At 39.9% G+C, this 23,465-nt stretch overlaps 1 protein-coding gene and 2 long non-coding RNA genes across 5 annotated transcripts; 2 read left to right on the top strand and 1 right to left on the bottom strand.

The window, feature by feature from the left end:
- Positions 1-515: 515 nt before the first annotated feature.
- On the bottom strand, positions 516-10,744 carry LOC112841854 (uncharacterized). Of its 2 annotated transcripts, XR_003213257.1 has the most exons (5): positions 10,425-10,744; positions 6,430-6,792; positions 5,882-5,977; positions 5,684-5,758; positions 516-5,600 (listed from the first exon to the last, which is right to left on the bottom strand). It is a non-coding gene; the product is annotated as an uncharacterized LOC112841854 (long non-coding RNA). The 2 variants fall into 2 exon arrangements; XR_003213256.1 differs by having other exon boundaries at positions 516-5,758.
- Positions 7,974-10,069, top strand: LOC109204624 (uncharacterized). Its single transcript, XR_003213258.1, has 3 exons — positions 7,974-8,709; positions 8,784-9,378; positions 9,528-10,069. It is a non-coding gene; the product is annotated as an uncharacterized LOC109204624 (long non-coding RNA).
- A 1,747-nt stretch (positions 10,745-12,491) lies between the features above and the next one.
- Positions 12,492-21,159, top strand: anapc5 (anaphase promoting complex subunit 5). 2 transcript variants are annotated; one of them, XM_013271618.2, is made up of 17 exons: positions 12,492-13,198; positions 13,294-13,373; positions 14,154-14,263; positions 14,380-14,617; positions 14,702-14,768; positions 15,568-15,669; positions 15,768-15,958; positions 16,059-16,140; positions 16,235-16,327; positions 16,553-16,734; positions 16,986-17,121; positions 17,275-17,349; positions 19,486-19,607; positions 19,705-19,812; positions 20,030-20,177; positions 20,291-20,453; positions 20,561-21,159. In XM_013271618.2, the coding sequence occupies exons 1-17, from the start codon at positions 13,001-13,003 to the stop codon at positions 20,782-20,784; spliced, it is 2,319 nt and encodes a 772-aa protein (XP_013127072.1). In that variant the 5' UTR covers positions 12,492-13,000; the 3' UTR covers positions 20,785-21,159. The 2 variants fall into 2 exon arrangements, with proteins under 2 accessions (XP_013127072.1, XP_013127073.1); XM_013271619.2 differs by having other exon boundaries at positions 12,494-13,198; positions 20,564-21,159.
- The last annotated feature ends 2,306 nt before the right edge of the window (positions 21,160-23,465 follow it).

The following is a 23,465-nucleotide window of genomic DNA, read 5'->3' as shown; positions in this document are numbered from 1 at the left end:
ATATACAGAACAAGCTAAATCGATGAGTGCAAATTTGAATTAAGATAAAAAGGGAAACATTTCTTTATTCTGGGCCTGAACATATGAAATGTTGAATCAAAAAACAGGAATTAAAAAGAGGGCTTCACTGACACTGAGAATTCCTATTAGAAGACAAGAAAATTAAAGATCTATCATCAAAGCCTGAGATGACAGCGCTGTATCATTCACTTCTGGGTGTGCCTTTTTTTCCTGCACGAACCCCAGACTAATGCTTATCTGCAGTTCTACACTGAAATGCTTGAGTTTTCTCCATTTATTTAATCTCATTATTTAGAGCGCCCATGGAGAACAATTTTTAACAATGAAGGAAGAAAAACGCAGCTCCCTTTATAGTCCCTTGTTGCACTGGCAGTTTTCCTAAATTCAGAAGTGGATTTCATCTGCAGCGTAAACACTATTGTAACTGAAGCACTTGTTTTGTTCCATTGTCCTGCAACAGCCAACTATATCAAATGTGAAGTAATGATCCCAAGTGTATTACATTTTAATGGTGTTATTACAGAATAAGAGTACAATTAGTTCATCAGCAGAAGGAGGAGATAATTTCCAGCAGCTCAGCTCCATTTAATGGCAGTCTCAGGGATGCTGGCACAGCAGAAAAAGACCTTGCACCGGAGGACTGCAACCGTGGATGGCATTTCGAAGTATAAACAGCTGCTTTACATATATGTTGTGACTGAGTAGGCAATTTACCTAAGGAGTCGCAGAAAAAACTGATGTAGGAAAAAAGCTGAAACATGATGATTATCTAAAAGGACAATGTATCTACTTCTTAATTCATGAAAAGTGTGGTAATATGACATGAAAAAATCACTCCTAATCTTTAAGTGTATTTAAGAACATCGATTACAAATACAGTGAGCATTTCTGCAGACAGTCTTAATTCATGTGCTGCTGCTTAACAGCCCATTATGCACTGTAATAAAAAAGGGAAGTTGGTTGAGATCAGATGATATATGGCTTCAGTAACCCCCATCCCACGACATCAATTATTCGTTGACACTTTCACGGTTGTTGGACGATCCTTAATGAAATCCGGCGGGTCATCCTGGAGACTGGACAGGTGAGACAGTATGTTATCTTGACATAAGTCATTTCACAGATGAACACGATGATGTCGGAAGAGTCAAGCTGGGAAATACTCCAAAGTTTTTATCTGTAGCACACGACACTTTTCACCGCTGGAAATAATCTGTTTGGTTTAGTGTGCCGCCTGGGTAGGGTGTGCAGGTGGCAGCGCAAATAATGCCCGCTGTGAATTCACTGAAAAATTACCTGCGCTATTCATACATGGGCGCTGTTGAGCATAACAAAAACTTGCATTGGGAAGCTGGCAGTTTGAAGAGTTTGAAGATCATTTAATGTCTGATTCAGCTGCGTGGACATCTGCATTCTTACAAAATCAGACAGTGTTAGTCTAGGATGGCAGTAACGTGTGAAAATGTGTATAAAGACGAGATAAACATTGTTGATAGCTACAGTTTTTCCATCATGGTTTTTTTCACCAGCAAGGAGATCATCCTTACGAAATTTCATAGAGCATTACTCTGTGTTTTTATTTATTTATTTATTTTTCTTCTGACAGCCTGACCTTACATAAACTACTGTCTTGCCAATCACACATACAGACAAACACACAGATAGATAAACAGCTTTTTATGTTTTTTATTACCCTTTATATAACCCTGCCTTACCTTTTATGGTTTTCTTATTGACAGAAAGACTTTTTATCAAAGACGTGTTATACCCAGAGGTGCCACTTGCCACTAGGCAATTGCTTGGGGCCCCAGACCAGTGGGGAGCCCCAGAGGGTTGACAGACTTCAAAAAGCAGCAGTGGAAATGGGCAAAGTTTGCAGTGACAGTAGAAGAGGCCTGATCTCCCTAAAGGGGCCCAACCTGACTCCACTTGCTCCCATTGCATGTGGTGTACACAATCCTGTTTAAGTAAACCTAATGGCAACAAGGACAGACACTTTGAAATAATGAGGAGTTATCCTTTTGGGAGTGAAAAAGAAATAAGTCAAAAGAGGAAGAGGAGAAAAAACAGCCAGACAGTCTGTTTTTATATATTTTGTTTAGGGGTTTTTGTTATCAAAAGTTTCTTCATATTTATTTTTAAGGACATTTATATTCAGATTATCTGAACTTTTGATTTTGATTTTTTTTTTCCTATTAAACATTTTGCAATTTTTTTCATATTCTTATAACATAATGGTGATGAACTGGCTAGAGAGGCCACTTGTGAATTGAATTGAACCATGAATTGAACAGGATGTGGTGTTGGTCTTTTTTAGAGCATTTTTATTAAAGTTATCTTGCAAATAATAAAAGTCGCTGCGCAGTTAACTGTATTAAAAGCCCACTCAAGATCATAATTTAGTCTATGTTTCTTATGATTTACTGATGTAGGCTGTTTTTTATTTCCCTGTTTCTGTTTTTTTTTAGATGCTTCAGTGGAGTGCAGTGTTTATCTGGTTAAATGCTTGTTTAGCAAGAAAAGCTTCAAGTTTAAATGTAAAACAAAGTGCATGAATGCTATGAGTGTCATTCTGTCATTTCAAATCAAAATAAAGACTGAGCTGAAGTCCAGCTGTGAGAATCTTGACAAAACTCGAATCGCTTTGACTTTCACATTCCTGAAAGAGATTAGCATCAGTGCCTGAGCTGCTATGGTTGCATATAAGAATGCCTCATGTTTACTTCTCCTATTGCTTTTAAAATTGCAAGACAGGAGATACTAATCTGACTCAAAGTTCTTTTATTACCACAAAACATCTTGTAGCCCTTTGATGTTGCTGCCTTGTTCCTGTCTCCTCTTAAAAATGATAAATGGTTTTGCAATGTATTATATAAATTACCTTGAGTATTGTGAGACAGGGAGAGAGCAGATCTGTGGGTGGGAGCTGGATAAAGGTGTCCTTGAGGTATTTCATGCAAGAAAGATTCACAGTGAATTAAAACAAAGTAGACTACTCCAAATAGCAGTTATGCTTCCAATGATTTTCCCGCACTTTATCTCATGACTCATTTCCAGAAACTTCTACGAACACATGAAATGTAGAAATAGGCTGTTTTGTAGGCTTTTATCCTTTGAAAGAGCAGATAAACATGAAAAAGGTCTTGCCTTGGTCTTTAACCATCATTAGAAGTTAAGAACAATCAAAACTCAACATCTTCGTACTTTATGAACTTTATGAAAGAAAGTCCCTGGAAAATATTTGGCTTTGGGCTATGATAAAAATGTGTTATCATCAGGGGTTAAAGAGGGCCGGAATCCTCCTGGAGCAGCGATCTGGCACTTTCAGTTAATGTGTAATTAAATTTGATAAGCAGGTTAAGGCATATTACTGCTGAATGAGTTAATTTTTCCTGTGCTGAGCCTGGTACTGCTTCCAGTATCTCCACACGGAGACACTTGCTCAAAAATAAGAAAATAAGACACCCTGCAGCCTGCTTACACCATCATTACATACGTTTTTCCTCACACCTGTGATGTGTTCATGGTGCAGACGTAAATTTCAAATGATATTTAAATAAGAATTTAACAAATGTCCGGAAATTTGTACAATTTATCACAAAATGTGTCTTTGAGCTAAATGTACAGTCGTTATATTTACCAGGAAAAAAATGTTAATGTGTGACACAGATAGATGGAGGAAAATGTAAGAAAGAGAGGACAGGAGATTAAGGAGAAAGGTTATTTTTAAAGGCGAGGAGCACTCAGCATGTGAAATTTTATAGACAGGAAATTTAACTCTCATGTGCAACGTCCTCATTTATTTTAAAGTTTTAAAATCAGATATTGGATCTATTCATGATGTTTTGCTGGATTATATTTTAGTGACAAGTCATAAAAACAAATTCTAGTTTTCTTTAGTTTGCAGTATTGTTGCAAAGTTTACAGTGACGCACTGTGCTTGACTGCATACACCTAGGGTATTGTTACTATGTTACATCAACGGTAGAAGACATCAATTTATTTATAAGGTGATGCTGATTAGATTCAGTCACAGATGAACATGTTTGGCAGTAATCAGGCCTCAGCTTTCCAAAGATGTGATACAACACAGTTAATTTATGCTACAACTTGTATGAGTGAATCGAATCAGCATTGTCGCCCTAAATATACAGTAATGTCTTCTACCTTTGATGTAACCTAGTAACAGTACCCTAGATGTATCCAGTCAGGAAGGACACAAACACTTTTTCACACCAATGTATAGCTCGCCTAACATCTGCTCATTTAATCATTCTTTTCCCCACACTACACCAGTATGCCCAATCGTTACCCCACCTACCCAGTCCCCACTCACACACTCTCTCACACACACACACACACACACACACACACACACACACACACACACACAGTAGGCAATTAGGTCATGAATTTCAACTCACGACCTGTCAAACTGGTTTAAACTGTGGTTCTGATTATTTTTAATGGGTAGGGATAACTCTCTCGTTTCTACTTACTACATATCAACCAGCTACCACACTTTTTAACTCTTCCTTGATAAACTTTTTGTCTTTTGTCTTTGTGTCTTTGGCTCCTTAGACCATTGTTTCAAATTTAGAAAGTCTTGAGGGATGGCTATTATGAGGAAAGGAAGCCCAGAAACTTTACCAGTGGGACACATCGTTGTGTGCCTCAACTTTCGGTCTTCTCCCCAAGCTAATGCGCCATTTTTTTCCTTCCTTGGTTAGGTTTAGGGATTAGAGATCTGATCTAGATTATCATATTAAAATGTGGGACACATCGTCAGTAGTTGACCTTGGATTCATCGGGTGTTTCGGCCATTATCACTAGACACCCTCATCCAAGGAGGCCCTGCCAGGGTTGATCATGCCCCGGAGTGTGTCTCTGGGTGAGATTTCCTTTTCATTTTGCACTTACAGAACCTTGATTAGTATTATTTTATGCTATGTGAAAAGACAGTGTTTGCAGTTCATATTCCTTGTGTTACATTTTTGTTAATCAGAGTTTCTAGTATTGCATTGAAAACAGGAAAAACCTCATCAACTGTCACTTTTCCAGTATAATCGGTGCCAAATTGCATATGCTGTGGTTTACACGTTTGCCTAACAAGTGAAACATCCCCAGTTCGATGCTAGGAGGAGACACAAATCCCTTTGGGGTTGCATCCTGTGTAAAAATCTGCCAAATCAGACATGCAGAGCTACCCGCTGTGGCAACCCCATGTGAATAAAGGAGCAGCCAAAAATCACTTTTTTGTTCTTTCAAGGTAACTGTGAGAAATTGATAGAATTTATAAAGATTTAGCGAACACCAGTGACAAACAAAATGACATCATGTCATCAGGCATCTGTCACAGTCCCCCGTGTCCTTTCCAGTGTGAATCCACCATCTCTGTTTCTCTCCTCTACTTGCTCTATTTTCCTCTCTCTATCGTGAGTGTGGTTGACTGCACTTACCTCCTCCCAGAAGTGGGCGTCGCTGTCCAGGACGCCTGCTGCCGCACCTGTGTCTCATTTGTCATTCACCTGCAGTATTTAAACCTCGCTCTCCTCTCCACTCATTGCTAGACTGTTGAACTACACAGAGCAGTAGTGTTGCACAAGCCTCTTAGCTCATAAATGGTTTGCAGCGCGTCTGCTAACCTTACCTGCTTACTTACCTCCTCTGTCCTCATTTTATGCAAATTCCCTCTCAATGTGTCAGCTTGCTAAAGAAAGCTCACTTGTGCTCAAGCCTGTGGAAGTCGGATTCAAACATACAGGAAGGTGGATCTGAAGAAATCTTGACTTCACTTGACTGGAATTTTTGAATTTAACATTCCCTAAACTGAATACCTGAACTAACTACAAATACTTACCTGTTGTGTAATCATACAGATCTTCACTGAAAGTGTTTTTTGAACTTTTCTCCAGCTCCTCCAACTGAGTCTTCTAAGTAAACCACAACAGAATCCCTGTAAAAATGAGAGCATCCCAGCTGTAAATAGGTTTATATATTTATGCTTCAAAAGCCAATACTCAGAACCCCGCTGTCCTGATCAAATAGGGTTTAACGATGTGTGCATGTTTTATCTTGATTTGAAAGCATGGTCTGAAAAAAATAGTCACAACTAACTGGTCAATGCAAAGCAATTTTTTTTCCTGCTTAAAAATGTCTGTGAACTTTTTCAGTGGATTTCAGTCAGCCATCTAGGTTTATAGCTCAGTCACGAACAGTGGCAACTGTTACAAGATATTTTCGTGGTATGAAAGCACCCACTCACACACACACACACACGCCCACACAAACACACACAGATACACAAACGAGGACAAACAAAACAGGCTTAGCAAACCAAACACATTTTCCGGAGAAGGAAATCCACAAACACACACAAACAACTGACATGTCTCTCCCTGTGGATACCTGACGTGATGAAACAGGACCAAATGCACTGCTGCAGACTTCACTCTGCCTTTCAAGCCTATATTTCAGCACTATGGACAGTACTTTAGCACCCTGGACAAAGGAAGTCAAGGAAGCGCTCAAGGTCCATTCAAAGAAAGTAAATCCCTGCAAAGAGGCTGAAATAGGTGGTTATTGTAAACATGGAGAGCTGAGTGTCACTTACGGTCCAGTGAGCCGAGTGCCCTCTCACTGTAGGTCAGTAAGCTTCAGGTAAGTTTTGTGTCTCTTCCCAGATCCATTAAACCATCAAGTTTCTCCCATATTTTTTTCTTTCATTCATATCAGATTTTTTTTGTGGAAATGACACAATCTAATGGAAATCTGCAAAGGTGTAAAAATGAGGAAAGAAAGTAATAAATACACCAATGGTTTTAAATTCTGAGCCTCCCATATGATATAAGTAGAAGTGATAAAACCTAATATTCACTGAGTGTTCGTGGAATATATTTTTATTCAGTCTCCTCAGTGTGTTATTAATGTACAAGTCAAACACCCTCAAGAAATCATAGAGGGCATGACCACGTCTTAGATGAGAAAAGGGAGAGAGAAAAACCTGCAATAAAATCGAAGTAAATCCCTCTGATGCCATTTGGCAGACGGTTGCTTGATATACCTCAGGCTGGATATTAAAAATCTCAGATGGGCTGTCCAACTGACAACTTAATCCATTTAGAGACACTGAGTAAGCAGCAGGAAGCTGAGTCAGGGTCAGTGTACACAGAGGTCTGTCATTTCTCACACGAGGCACAATAAGTTTAGCTTGCTAATCTATTCCACACGCTTACCAATTGCACAAAAGCAGCGGCTTGTTTTGATAGCAAAGCGATTTAAAGGTGTTATGGCACGAAAGCCTGCTAAGGCTCGAGGTTACACAGGTTCTTACAAGGAGGAAAAGCCACAGCATGCCATCAAAAAAAAAAAAAAACAGAGACAACGAGCAACTTCATGTGAGAATATGTTATGCAAAATCCTTGAATGGTGAAGAGCAGACACGATATGACCTTTTGAAAACAGAGCAGTTCAATATGTTAATTAAGGCCATGTTCAAAGCTAGCACCAGATTGCCCGGGGGGCACGGCAGTCTTGGTGACTTTCTTTTTAGCATCCTGAGGAAAATGGAGGAAGGTGAAAATGGAATACAGTGCGGTGGCTCTGTTATAGATGACATGTCATCAGAAATGACTTGCATTAACGAAGAGGGGGGAAAAAATGACAGCCAAAGTAACATCCTGCTCTGTGTTGTTGTGATTTAAATGATGTTTTTCAGCCACGACAGATAGCATAAAACTAACTGTATACTCACAGCTTCTTAGTATAGCTTCTGCCATAGAATTTCTACATAAAGGCGACGAACAGCTCAGAGCATAGCTGCATGCAGTTTAACATTAAAGAGATCTTTTGTCTAATAGTGTTTGCGAGCTAATATCAAGTTTTTCATCAGATTAGCTTTGCATGCTGCCGAGCTTGTCTATAATACTGACGCCGTGCTGTCGATTAATGGCTTTCTTTCATGAGGTTAAATGAAGATTTTGGTGGTATACTTTGACATTCTGGGAAGATTGTTTACTGTGAAACCTTAATACCACTCAAACAGCAGACTGAAGAAACACAGCTGCAATCACCATCATCCGACCCTTCTGATAAGGGTTTAGACAATGAAATGAAATGAACGGTTATCTGATCATCAAGATTTTTCTATAAATTACATTTGCATACCAGTTTAGTGACAGATACCAGATTCTAATGAAAAAGTGTAATGTAATCTGTCTGAGTTCCAGGATTTTTTGTTAATAAAGCCACGCCATGTTGATTCCACCCCAATTTAATCTCTGTCTAGTATTGCTACATTTTAATCACTTGCTGTTATGTAAGGCTTTTAAATATATTCAGCATGCCATAAAGATTTGAGGAACTCTATAACAACACTGAATGTGCTCCGGCTGAATAAATCCAGCCTAATGCAAGCATTTAAGTTCAGTACCCAACATGGAAAAGGTAAGAGCTGTTTTTAAAGCTGGGGAGAAGGAATCATTTCGTCGCAATAAAAAGGAAGCTCTGTCAGAAAAAAAACAAACCCTCTTAGTACAGCAAAAAAACCTGCAGGAAGTTCTTAGAATTTTATTCCTGGAAAACATCTGAAGCGACATGTGCGTAATGTCTGCTTAATGGCCTAACAAGGAAGCTACAACTCTCGTGTTTCACAGACTCGTGAGTCTAGAAAATGGACCAACTCCACAGGTATCTTGGATTCTTTGACTATTTTGGCTATTTTGAAAAAGAAATTGAAGGTTGGTTATCTTTGATTTTTCTAGTGAGACATCCCAAGCATATGGACCAGTGAGCCAAAGCTTGGCTCAGGAGTTATGTCTGTAATTTTCTGGATTGGTGTTGTTTACATCGTAATATCTGACAAACTAGTTAGAAACTGGCTGCGAAGACACCAGTTGCTCTTCTGTAATGTGTACTCAGCACATGTAGCTGCGGATGCCACTTGATGAGAGAACATGATGTTCTTGAAAATGAATAAAATATCTACCTTATTAAACTTTCTCTCAAGGCTTCAGATTATGTGCTTTCACCCAGTTTTAGTCAAATGACTTGTGTGTGTTGTGTGCAGAGACAGCAGCCAGTTAGCAAAGCTTAGCTTAGCCTGTTTATGCTAATTAGGCTATGGATACCGCTAAAACGGAATTTGTAAGCATTTACTCTTTTTTTCATGTACTAAAGCAATAAGATGAGTAGGTTAATTTGTGAGTCATGAAGTCAGAATTTTATTTACTTATTTTTTTTGTATTTGCGCTAACTGGCTACTTAGCTTTAGATTTATCATATGAAGAAAGTTTTGCTCTCATCTACTAAGTCACCACTTTAAAAAGGTGATTTAATTAGATCTGTTGGTTTCCTAAGGTTAGTACAACAAACTTTACAGATAAACTTTAGAATGAACTATCATGAATTCAGATCAATAATACTCACTGACAGGAGGTGTGTTTTGCTCCAGGTAATTGTTCTGACTGTATTGCTCTTTTAATATGAGCTTTTCCAATACCTCACAGATTTTTCAGCTATTGCTCAGAAAACCCAAAAGTTAATGGCGGATTCTCCAGCCCAGAAGAGAGAAGACACGACACAAGTTTGTTTGCGCTCTTCCTGAATATCAAATCCCACAAAATGTGCAGTCATGCAGTTGGTGAGGTTTGCTTACAATGACTCATGTATTGACACAGGCATTCAGAGCCAATTTATTTAAGCTTTTCAATAATATCAACTCTGACAGGTGTTATTGTCTGTCTACTGACTTCGTCTCAACGGGATCGTGACACTGAGACATGGGAGGGTGGGGTGGAGTGTAAAAAAAGGGGGCACATTCCCCCTACTGCCTTTCTCCCCTTCTCATGGCAGTTCCTGATGAAAAGAAATTTTGAACCAGTCTGCAGAAACTTGTAGACCATTAGTGCCCTCTTCTGGAAGAGGCAGCCCAATATATAGATATGTGTCTTTTTTTTCTCTTGTATTTTCATTATTCATGTTAATCTTCTTTCCCTCCCAGTTTTCTTTTCTCACACAGTCTGTTCACAGCTCTACCAAAAGTGCTTCCTTTGCCCTAAATTAAACAAATAAAACAGATTTAACAGCAGTGTTTCTGCTGGAGGTCTGGATTTGTACAGCTTCCATTCAGTCAGCGCTGCGTGTCATATTAATCTTTCATTAGCTAGACAGTGACAAAGATGCTATTTCTTTTACTGCTGATCAATGTAAATTATAAATACTTAAATCTCTCGAGCTAAAATACGCAGTTAGTAAAAGAATAGCATTTTCATAGCCAGTAAGAACTCCAGAGTTTGACGCATAATGTTAAGAAACAGCAAAGTTAAACGGCACTTTGGGATTTACTGACGTAAACGTGGCCCAGTAACAAAATCAGGAAAGTCATTTTTTAAACTTTTACTCACCAGTTAGCTGAAAAACTGGTTATATTCCAGCTAAGGTTCACTCCAACACCAGATGACCAACATATTGCTGGAGGATGTGTGAAGAAACAGACAAAGCCCTCTTTAGCACAGCTCTGGGGCCAAGAGCCTGCTCCAGTGTTCCCAGGACTGTCATAGCCATCTGCCAAATAAGACATGTAATGTAATCATTTGAGAACAGGCTACTCTGCTGCATTTTAAATCCGCTTACATTAGGCGCTGTAATAGTTATAGTGAATTTTAGATACACATATGCTACTATCTGCAAATAATGACATTGTACCACCATCACCACCACCAACACCAACACCAAATGGTTAAATGTGCTGACAAGTGCCACCTGCTGCTTTTCAGCTAATCAGGACCAAATTATGCTGCATTTTGCATACATATCAGGACAGCTATGTTATCTGATTTTGTCCCATTTCATAAATGCAAAGAATTATAAATCTGACATATAGTACTATGTAAAAGACAGTCCTCGTTGTTTTTATATTTTGGAAGGAAAATGGTAAATACAATTTATTTGCAACGTGTAAATACAAATACAGTATACGAGGAAAACACAAAGTTTAATTCTAAGACTGAAAGTCAGTATCTCCTATAATCACCTTTATTCTTCAACACAGTCTGGACTCTCTAAGGAAAGCTTTCTTACCATTTCTTTAAGTAGTCTTCAAGAATAGTTCTCCAGGCTTCTTGAAGGACATTCGAAGCTCTTCTTTGAATGTTGGCTGTCCTTCTGTTCTGTTCCCTGTCAAGATGATCCCACATAGCTTTAGTTGAGCTTTGGGCTCTGGGGAGGCCAATCCATGACTGACAGCGTTTCATTCTGTGTTTTTCTATATAAACCTTTTTTACTGCGCTAGCAGTGTGTCCAATTTTTGTGAAGCTTGGGTCCCGTGTTGGGTCTTTGCTGGATTTTTTCCTATTTCTTGAGGACATGACTTTAAGATATTGTTCTTGTGTTGTATAGGTATTTAAGCCTGCCATTTTTTTCCTCCGTTTACAAGAACACACTGCAAAGCACGATGAGATATGCCTAGTTTTCAGCTAATAGAACACCGGAAATCACCTAGTTGGTGAAAAAATTCTCTTTTGTGCAAACTTTGGCATTTTTCATAAATTAAAGAAATGGAAACAAATGATGTGTTTTTGTGACAGGCTGTGAGTAACAAAGTGCTTAAAGATACAGTTTAAAATTTGTTATTTGCTAAGATGTCTGTTAAGTGTAGACTAGGGCAACCAACTGTCCTCTTTTTTTGCACTTGTTGACTTGTAAAAGCCTGTAAGACATTTTTTATTTCACCATTCATTAACCACACAGAGAAGGCATTGTTTAAATATGTTAATGTTTTCTTTAAGCAAACAGTATTATTAAAGTTCTTAATGACTGTTTTTTGGAAATCAAAATATCGTCACCCTAGTGTAGACACAACACAGGTTCATCCCTTGACTTAGGTGCCATTTTTATGCTTGAATGCTTTATAGTTCAGTGGCTTAACAAACAAACAAAACAAACAAAGAAAATCAAACACATATTCCTCTGAAAATGGACACTGAACTGAACTGAAAATGAATGAAAAATCAACCGATCTCCAAAGAAAAAGCTTTAAAGAATTACACGAAAGTCTGGCTCCTTGCTAGCCAAATATAAACAAATTAGGACTGAGTCATTTTTGCACAGTACTATAGTCAGACTGGAAATCAGTGGCAAAGTTTAATATGTATCTGACATAATGTATCCCCTTTGACGGTGAAGCAGTATATGTCACACACCTCCCCTATTTGAATTTGACTTCTTTGTGTTTTTGTGTGTAGTCACTCGTGTCGCCTTTGGCAGAATTTCCAAGACTTATTAAAATTTAAAATACTATAATATTCCATATTTCACTTTGAAAAGTTTTTCTTGGCCCCGGGGATCCGAATTCAACTACCAAGACCCTAACATATGAAAAAAAAATGCATATTGTTACCACAGGGGGCAGTGTAGAGTCATAATGATCCCTTCAGGTGACGACTGTGAAAGCGCAGGTGTGCTTCAGGCTACAGTTACGAGAATAGCTTCATAAATCAAACGGCACCACGTATGCTGTGTATTGTTGTCTGTACTCAGAGTTGTTCCTTTAACGCCATTATTTCCCGTTTTGTCACTGCCGCCATAGCCTTCCTTGAAACATGAAAATAAAGTTTTATTTAAAAACAAAAAAAGGAACAGTCTCTATGACGTATTTTTAAGGCGACAGAAGGAGGGCGGTTTGAAACCAGAGAGGGAAAATATTTTTAACACGTTTAAAATACGCCAAATTTACTCATAAGATAAAACATCTGCGTGTTGCCATTTAAAACAGTACATCTGCAGGCTAGCCGTGCATAGGCTCTGATGTATTTTTACTTTTCAAACGACTTAGCTAGCGTTACATTAACTCGGTACGCCCGGTTGCTGGCTAACTAGCTAGTCACCGCCGATGTGATGTGCGGCTGCCGACTATCGTTAAAATTCCTCTCTGTTAAATGTTGATCGAGCGCACGTCAGAATCGATGTGAACGCTTTGAAGATGGCGAGTGTGCACGAAAGTTTGTATTTTAATCCCATGATGACGAACGGAGTCGTCCATGCTAACGTGTTTGGCATTAAAGACTGGGTGACTCCGTATAAAATCTCCGTGTTAGCGTTGCTGTATGAAATGACTGCCTCCAAGATAACACTGCCAGAGAGAAGGCGACTTAACAAGCTCATCCTCCCCCTACAGCAGGTTGGTTTTTATGAATGTTGGAAACTAAAACTACCCTAGAATGCTTCACCTTGTTGTTGAAGCATTGTTTACCTTGGCTCACTGTGATCTACCAGGGTCCAGACCTGACTCTCGGCCAGTTCCTGAAGACTGTGGAGGAGTGTTGTCCACAGACTGCATATGCTGTCAAATTGAGGTAGAAATCGATCTTGTTCCATTTGATTTCATTCTACCATTTGTGAAAGAAAAAAGATGATGCTTTATGTTCACATGTAAAAATCTACACGCCAATGTCCTACTCAGTTTGTTGTGTGGGCCGTAATTAGCTAATTTTGATGTAAGTGGGCAGTGTAAAGAAGTTTAACGGAATTTTTAATCCCTGATATATCTCAGTATAAGGAAAGAAGTGCAATTTTAGCAGTAGCGCTCAATTTTTCTACATGATAAAGGAATGTTCTAGTGATTTAAAAGAAATCTGTCAGCACAACTCTTTTGGCTTTAATTGTAAGAAATAAATGTGTAAAATGGAAGAATAAAGCTTGGTAGCTCATTGCCCAGATGGCCCTGTAAATATAAAAAAGAGGATTTGTTAGGCCATAGAAAAAATCCTTTTTATTGTGGCTCATTGTAAGAACTACAAAAGAAAGAAAGAAAATATTCAAAAGCAGATAATGAAAGAAACAGGATTTTTTCTCTTTATCTGTATATCATTACTTTTGGTTTAATATGAATGGCCATTGCTGAGGTTTTTATCAGTAGGAAAAGCTATAAAACTTAGAAAAATACAGTCAAAAGTCCCACATTTGTGCCCTCCTTCACATATTCCAAAGCCATCCATTGGGCTGAATTGGAGTCTTTGCCATTTAAATTCTGGTCCCTGGGCCTTAGATTTCACTTCCCTTGGTGTAATATTAAAACGCAATAAAGTTTAAATGCTGATGTTGTAGTGGATCACAGTGTTGTTTCTCCTTTAAAGGCTCCATGAAATGGCAGATGGAGAGCTGAAAGACATGGAGTACTTCTTTTCTACTCTTCCCACTCCATTCACAGCTTTTGATACCGAAGCTTACAAAACTAGTGTAGTAGGTGAGTAATCTGCACCTTATTGCAGTCCTGATTATAACTCAGTGAAAATCTGATTTGAGAATTGTTAAAACTCATTGAAAAGTATTGTATTAAACAATATTTTCACGCCTTTTCAGGTCTTTTTATGCGACACATGCTTCTGGCCTACAACAAGCTTTCTTTCAGTCAGGTTTACAAGCTGTACAAATCCCTGCAGCACTACTACCACAGTCACTATGCCAAGCCTATGGACGGCCAGGTGCCGGCCTTGGTCGCAGACGACTCAGAGATGGACCTGACCAGCATTGAGGATACTGTAGGTGACAGAGTGGACAAGGAGGAGCTGGACACCCCACTGCACGAGTCAGAGCTTCGGTGAGTGAAAGTGTTTCAGCTGTGCCCTCAAACATTTTGGCATTGTTGTTTTTGATTGGCGTCACCTCCTAATTTGTGTTGCAGAAGTGACAATACTCCAAGCAGAGGTCCCCTCTCACAAAAACAAGCAGAGTACTTTCTTGCCAGACAGGTGAGTGTTGATTATAAGTGGACATGAAACACTACATGTATTAACGCTAAATTAAGCCCTACTCTAAAAACTGCATTAGATTTAGCTCTGTCTGTGAAGCCAGATTTAAGAAATAAGTGTTGAAAGTTACTTTTTTGTTTGGCTGAAACAGGAAAATCCACCTGTTAGTCATGCTCGGATGTGTTGATTTGCTGATTTATGTTTGTAGCTAGCATAAACTAATCTAAGTCTCTTAGCAGCAACCAACCAAGCCAGTGACGTCATGTTCTGCACTGGCACTAGATGGTGCTAAGCATGCTCTAAATACAAAGTTAAGGCTATGATAGTTTTTTAGAGTAGGGCTCCATGGTGTAAAGTAGCCTTAATACATGCAGTGTTTCATGTCCACTTTAAGGTGGGACACTACACCTGCGTACACACTGTAAGCAATTCGCACATCTCCTTGAAGATGATTGCTGGTTGCTTGCACACAGTCCAAGTTCCAGTTGCATAGGTGACGCCTTAATGTATTTGCTAGCAGGTCATATATCAATCAACAGTATTCTTCACTGTCATTGGTAGTTGTCTGGTAGGTGAGAAGGGTTTATCGTGGGCCCCACCCACTTCACGTCACCAGCACATTTTTTAACCATGATTAATTTAAGTCGTCAAGCTTTCTGTGGCCTCATCGTCGCTGCAGTCTGCTACCAATGTGTATACAGCTTTAGAGTCTTCATATCAACAGATTGAATGCAATAAATACATTTTTAAAATTCAGTTATAGTATTTACAGACACCATGTTTAAACTTCTTTCTGCAGGCTTACCTACTCAAGAATGATGAGAATAAAGCTCTAAAGCCCGCTGCTCTGCAGGAAGAGCTCAACAACATGCTGAAGTTTAATCCTGACTTTGCTGAGGCGGTAAAGTTCATCTCCTTAACTTTTCCTTACTATATAAACAGATCAGTCAGCGGGTCGGTGTCTCCTTCATTAGCTCTGTTTTCTCTCTCTCTCCTCAGCATTATCTGAACTACTTGAACAGCATGAGAGTCCAGGACATCTTCCTGTCGGCCCACAGTCTCTTACATTATTTTGATCGCCTCATCTTGTCTGGAAATGACGGAAAGAGCAATGGGGACGAGGGCTACGGTCGAAGTCTCCGCTACGCTGCTCTTAACTTGGCAAGCTTGCACTGTCGCTTCGGCCATTAGTGAGTACTAATGGAGGAGTTGGAGGCGTCCAAGTACATGGACAAGTTCCATAGAAAAGAATAAAAAAACAAAGATGTTTTCCCTTTTCTCTCCTGTTAGTCAACAGGCTGATCTGGCTCTACAGGAGGCTATCCGGATTGCCCAGGAGTCCAATGATCATGTGTGCTTGCAGCACTGTCTGGTACAACGGTTCCCACTTCATTATCTTCACTTCAGTGATTGTGCCATGATGGATTGTTAATTACGTCTGAATCTAACACGCTCTCCTCCATCAGAGTTGGCTCTACACACTGGAACAGATGAAGGGTTCTGACAGCACTGTGCTAACCGAGGATTCAGTAAAAATGGCTGCCCATTTCTGCCTGCCAGTGAGTGCAACATGAGGTGTCACATATGAATTCCTCTATTAAAGTGGTTTGGATCTTTATTATTTGTAAATTGCTTTGGCCCAATTTTCATAAGGAGGTAAATTTCTCAGAGAATGCTATGCAGAAAATAATTGGGTAACACACGAGCAGCAAAATATTATATTTGCTCACTGAAATTGACTTATTATTAGATTTTAAAACGTTGTTAATCCTCTCCATTTACAGTATTTGGCATCTCTGGGCATTCAGTCATTGGTCCAGCAGGGGGCAACACAGGGTAAAACGGCACACAAGCTGATGGATGCCCTGAAGGACACAGACATTCTTCACTGGAAGCACAGTCTGTCGGAGCTGATCGAGATCAGCCTGGCTCAGACTACGTCCATATGGAGGATGTATGGAAAGAGGTCAGGCTCCTCACTTTGCCACCGTAACACACAGTTGCCACTTGTGCTCACTTTTGACTGCATACTAACACGCCAGCTTCTTAACCATTCATATTAAATCAAATCAGTGAAGTGGCTGAAATGCCTGATGTTGTACGCATGGATTCATATTTTGGACAGCCAGACATCTCCCGCACAAGTTCGACTTTTCAAGTGCAGAAAAACATGGTTTTTTTGTAAGTCATTAACGCGGCCTCCTGCGTCTCCTGCAGCACGATGTCTCTGCAGCAGGCCCAGCTGCTTCTCAACATGAGCAGTCTTGAGCCAGTTAACTTCGGGGTCCAGCAGAACAACACAGAGGCCTTCGCTGTGGTCCTCTGTCACCTGGCCGAGCTACACGCTGAGCAGGTAACGCGTTTGATTTCATCTAGTCTGCCTGCTGTCTGCCCTGCTGTTGCGTATCTTAGACATTAAAGAAAAATTGACCAGGTCTGCTTTCGTGTTCTTGGCTGTAGTTCAAAACATAACTCACGATCTCATCTACCTCTGCTTGTGTTGCAGGGCCTGTACGGTGCCGTTTCAGAGATTATTCAGCATCTGAAAGAACAGTTTCCTCCTCACACACAGCATGCCAAGGTACATTCTCTGAACCACACTGTGCTTCTCAGTGTGGTTCAGAGAGGACAAAGTCGAAAAATAAGAGTTTTAAGTTTTCAGACCCAGAAAAACTTGTTCCAAAGCCTTGTTAGATATTTTTATTTTCTGGAAAATCACTGACACGTATCACAGAGTTTACTTGCTACTTTGTACATAAAAGGCTGTGCATGAAAGGTGGACATGGGCAGAAAAATGCCTGTATTTTTTCAAATGAGCCCACAGGAGGTGACGACTTCTGTGGGGGGGAAAAAATAGTGTGATTGTAGTTATGTCTGTGGGGAAAATATCGCTTTGGCTCACTTGATCTGTGACTTTAGTAAATGCTATCATGGTGTGTTTATAGAATGCATTTGCTGGTTTCAAGTCTTTCTGAATATAACGAGATTTTCTTGCAGTTTATCCCCCTTAGTATCAGAAAGGGTGATGAAGCTGAGTATGCTTTAGGGTGGGCTTCCTCGTGTTAGATGCCTGCACTGTTCTTTAAATTCTCAGTCACATCCACCCGTCACTTGTCACGTCTGGTTTAAAAATGTCAAGGCAACAGCCAAAATGCTGGCTCGAAGCATTGAAACAGGAGCCTGCTTACCAGATGATGGTGTTATGTTGACTACCTCCATCTTTTTTATGTAGTCTGTGCTTTGGAAACAAAAAAGGGAAACGAATATGTTCTTTCAGCTTCTCAGCTTTACCATTAAATATGAGATTTAAAGTTGGATGAACTTCACCAGCCCACATTAATAATATAAGTGTAGCCTAAAGCGGAGAAGGCAGATGTAGTTACTCTGATTTTTAGCAGTAGTTCATGTGGAGGATTGTTTTCCCCATGATAATTATATTTTGCATCCTTGTGTCAAATAGCAAACTAATTACCATGTGTGTCACTTTCAGAATTTTTAATTAAAACAGTTGGGAAATAAGCTCTGGTCGTGTTTACTGATGTAGTTCTCCTGCTGTAACAACAGTTGGCTGTCTCTCTGTGGAAGACAGAATATGCTGTAGTTATAATTGTACACGCTGTTTTAATTTAAATGTAATATGCTACCAAAATGTTAAGGTAACACCTAATAATCAGAGTATAACACAAAATTATTTATATGTCAGGGATTTCAGTGAGTCCAGTTAAGAAGAATAAAGCAGTGCAAACTCACTTTACCTGCTTTGGTAAAAATGAAAGTGGCAACAGGTGCAGTGGAAAGGCAAGAATTCCCAAAAAGGGAATGGTTTAGCCGGTTGTGGCCCCAGGCCATTGCTTTCTCTTTCTCCCTCTTGTGGGATTTTTTTTTTTTCTCCATAGTTTTTCTTTGTTTTTCTTTTCACTGTTAGTAGCATGGCTCAATACCCTCAGTCTATTCAGGTTGCAAGAGTAGTCTACCTCCTCCAGGATGGTACAGTGCAGTGTGCAGAGTTTTGGGAATGCAGTGGATATCAGGGTGGTAAAAAGGCATGAACCCAGCAGCAGGCCCAATGTCCCCTTCTTTATCCAAGGTGGAACAAAAGGAGCCCTACAGAATGATCTTCCATGGGCTGTCACACGTTTCTGACAAGACACAAATGGACTTCATGAGGGTGAATTGAGGGCCTGACGTCCTTTGTGCTCACAGCCCAGAACGATGCAGCTCAGTTGGTATTTGCCGGAGTAAACAAGACCTGACTTGTCTGTTACTGTTATCCTGTTATCTTCTCAGATTAAGTTGGAGGCATCAAAACATTTTCTACAGTGTTTCAGACATTTCCATGTCTGACACATTACTCGGTGTGAACCTCATCTCATCTGTGAACAGAACGGGGTGCCAGTAGCAGACCTGCCTGTTCCCATTCATTGGTGTTTGCCCAGCATTCACTTTTTGTGGGTTGTCTTATTGTTGCCTCTCTAGTCCTCTTTCATTTGCACCAAAGCAGGTGAAATGAATTCACAAAGGTCTGTGCATCCTAACTGGACAGATTAATCCCCAAAGTTTAACTCACTTTGTGTTATACTCTAATGATCAAGTGTTTTACTTAATCTTTCTTGAGCCGTGTAGAATTAGTCAAACAAACATTACAGAGTTAATTTATTCTGTAATTCATGGTATAATTTCACTTTAATGAAATTACTTTTCTGTGTCCCAAATGCAGCTCTGGATGCTGTGTGATCTGAAAATCCAGTTTGAGAGACATATGAACGAAGGGAAATATCACTTGGCAGAGCCTCTAGTCACAGCTATCACTGCGTTAAATCAGCTAGAGGGTCTTTACAGGTAACTCAAATAAGTGAATCTGCAGGCCTTCTTATAACATTAGCTGCCCTATACACTTTTCATTTGAGTTGTACAATAACTGTGTGCTCTGTGACAGGAAAGCTCAAGTTCTGAAGGCTGTCAACCGCAGCACTGAAGCATACCACATCTTACAGCAGCTGCAGGCTCGCTGTGAGAAGACTAAGTGTACAGAGATGGTTATCAGGTAGGACCCGGTTTTCTCATACTGTCACGCCTCCATTCAAATTGAATAAATGCACTTATTCTACTATCATTTATTTTTATTTGTCCAATCAAACTTGTTTAAAAGGAATTAAGTTCAAACTATACATCAATCTATAAAGATATGAAGATCCCAACATAAATGTAATTTGGGATTTATGCTTCAGAGATCACACAAAGTCATTTTATGTCTCTTTCAGAGTGATGCTGTCCACTGCTGAGCTCCACTGGGAGTCATCTGGCTTCTCCACAGCTCTTCCTGTTCTCCTGCAGGCCTTGGCTCTAGCTAGACAGCACCACCTCCAGTCACTGGCCTCGGAAACCATCCTTCACCTGGCCTTCACTCAGGTCAGCCGCAGCATTAAAAGAGACTTCACTTAGCTGTGCAAATACCGGCTTGCGTTAGTGCAAAAATCGCCACAGGGTTTATTTATTGCATTTGTTGTCTCTCGTTTCTGCAGCTGATGTTGGGGGTTCCTGAGCAGGCTCTGAATGTGCTGCATGAAGCCATCGAGCCTATTCTGGCCCACAGAGCAGTCATGGACAAAGGTCGTGCCATGCTGCTGGCAGCCCGCTGTCAGATTGCGGTGGCTGGGTTCAAGCCAAACAGACAAGGGCAAGCAGGTAACACGTTGTTCCCCTGACACACCACCTCACCACACATATTGGGCCTCTGCTCATAGTGCTGCACGGTTTTCATCTACATTTGCATACTGCTGTTTATGTCCCAGCAGATTTGCGTTTAGCAGCTTCGGCTCTCGACACACTAAACGAGGCCGCCGCCTATTTCTCCCAGCTGAACTGTAAGGAGCGGCTGCGGGACGTGCACTATCTGCAGGCTCAACTCCACCGCTCTCTGGGACAAATCTTGGAGAGCAACAAAAGTGCCATGCTCTTCCGGCTGTTGGACCAGGAGCTGCAATCGCCAGCACCGCCGGTCTCCATGCGGCTCTAAACTGCTCCCACTGCCCCATCAACAAAAACTGAACTGAATCACTGCAACTCACCACTAGATGGTGCTGAGTCTCTGTCCTGTGTTCTCCTAGACTAAAACATTTCATTTGTGGCTGTGTTGAAAGAGAGGTGTTTGTGAAACCTTTTGCACGAAGTACCAGGATGATAACTAAAAATGTCACATGACAGCAGCCATGAATTAAAATGAGTTTCCAGTACAAGAAGAATGTATCCATTGTGTCTTTACTTACAGATGCGAATTTGATGGTCCTAAATATAACATGTGCTTTAATGCCTTCCACCATAGCAAGTTAGTCTGACAGAAATACATGTCACGCACCTGTGTAGGTTTAAAAAAAAAAAAGAAAGAAGAAAAGTCAAAAGTTTAGATCAAAAGCCGACTCGTGGCGTCCTGATGCACCCGCTGCGTTTTGATAAATGAGGGTAATATCAGAGTTGGCGAGGAGATTAATGCATTCACTAGTGTGGATGATCCCGATTTTGCAGGAGGAATGCTGATGAAGCCAAAGGCCATATTAGGAAATCATATCAACACATACTGTGTATATAAATGCCACATTTTTCTGAATTGTTTGCAGCAGTTATGTTGATTTAATGTGTTCTGCCTGATGCGTAATACATTCATTATGTCGTGCGCTTCCTTAAGGAAAATAATTGGCTTCATCTTGTTTAATTTACATTTGGTCTGGCAAAGGTAGTCACAGGAAACACCTGCAGGAGGAATATCTGTGGTGTAGTTTGGGTACAGCTATGCATGTCTTCATATGTTAGTGTTTGATTTGTTTTCTTTGCAGAAGTCACAGAAACTGTGTGCACACGCTAAAGTTCTCAGTCGTTGTGCTTGAACCCCAAAAATTCCTGTTGAATGAGTTTAAGTGGCGTGTTTGTCTTCCTGTACTTCAGTTGATAAACATTTCTAGCAAAGGCAGCCTTGTTGTCTATACAAATACCACAGTGCTGTGGTTATTGACACAGAGCCATAAAATACGTGTATTTACATGTTTAGCATAATTGCAAGTGTCACCGAGCAGACTTCATGGACCAGTTCCTCAATTTAAAAAGTGACAGTTTGTGTTATCATAGAGATTTGTAGCATGTGGCTTTCAGTGCATGCTTTTTTTACCAGGTCAGAGCAGAGCAGTCTCCAAGCATAAAGGTAAATTTCACAAAAATAAAACTAATAAACCTTTAAAAAAAAAAAAACTTGTTTATAAGAAAATGATGCCATTTCTCCTTTTGAGTTATTTTCAGTCCTTTGCCTTAAAAGCCACACAGGAAAATAATAAGTATCTAACTGATCCACTAAGCCTTAAATCTTTGTTCATTGTGTGTGTTCTACTACTCTATGTATCCATTCATAGTTTGTATAGCTGCTATATATAAAGTGGTAATAGAAGCAGTCCCTGCACCCCTCCCCCCACTCTGTATAAGGCTAATAAGTTGGCAGGTTTTGCTTCTTACTGATCTAGTGGAAATAATCTAACTGAATGTTGCTTTTGAGCTCTGTCAAGTCCCTGAGTGCTTGTCTAAGGTTCATACTTGTCTTACTTGCAATTTCCGTGACTCTCTTGCTTTGACGACTTTGCCTCCCCCAGAAGGGCATTAAAGAAGGCAGATACAGGTTGCAGGGTTACTCCAGGTCCAGCATCCATTATGGAAAGCTATCTCGAAAACAAAAATGCTTCTTTTTTTTCTGTTTTCAAGATTGCACCATTACCTTGGGAAATGTTATTCCCAGTGGGAGACAAAATTTTATTGCTAAAGTCAGGGCAAAAGGGAGTCAATCTGAAGGCTGATGTTGTCATTAGTCTACAGCCATAATGCAATTGACATGTAATGTCTTAGCACAACCATCCCATCTGTTTTTAGTTGGTTTCTAGCAAGTCAAAGAAGGTGTGCAATTAAAGAAAAAAATAGGGAAAAAAAACAACAAAAGTAAAGTACAAATCCCTGAAGATTGTTACTGTACTTAAGTACAATGTATTTTCACTTCATTGCTTCCCGCTTCTATATAAAGACCAATACAAGAAGTTTGTGAAGGATATTCCAGATTTTTCCGGGTCTCTTGTGCTGTTAATCACACCAAATGCAAAGTGAAATTTCCCATTGTCTACTAGTATTTGGTCATGTTGGAAACCCTCAAATATTCACCCCTCACAGCACACAGGCTGAGGAAGAGTAGAGCTGATAATTGGAATCAAGCTACTGAAACCTCTTTTCACAAATTGCTATCCTTACTGTTACCGTCCTGTGATTTCACTCACTTTCTCCAAGTCCTTTTCTTTTACTCGTCAGCTGTATAAGGCTGATGGGGTATTGTTGTCACCTCACCAGACGGGTGTGTGGCCTGAACACGCAATAACTGGACAATGAGGCAACATAGGCTTTTCAAATTATACCATAAGTGCATTTGCTACGAGCCTGGGGGCTGGCACTAGCTATTTGGTTTTTGTTTTTTTGTCTATCTAAAGGAGAAATTGAACCTTATAGTTCTACCTACTTTTCTTATTATCAATAACATCAGGAGACTCTACGTGACTCTGATGGATTGTTGCATCATAGTATTAAGCAAACCTTTTGGTATAGCTGAAATATTTTCACTTGCACACAATCTCACATCAAAGCATCTTGTTACACAGAGTTTGCATTTTGAAAAAATGT

Source organism: Oreochromis niloticus, linkage group LG12, assembly GCF_001858045.2.
Source record: "Oreochromis niloticus isolate F11D_XX linkage group LG12, O_niloticus_UMD_NMBU, whole genome shotgun sequence".
In the NCBI taxonomy this organism is placed as follows: Eukaryota; Metazoa; Chordata; class Actinopteri; order Cichliformes; family Cichlidae; genus Oreochromis; species Oreochromis niloticus.
This window is presented reverse-complemented; position numbering and strand designations above follow the sequence as displayed.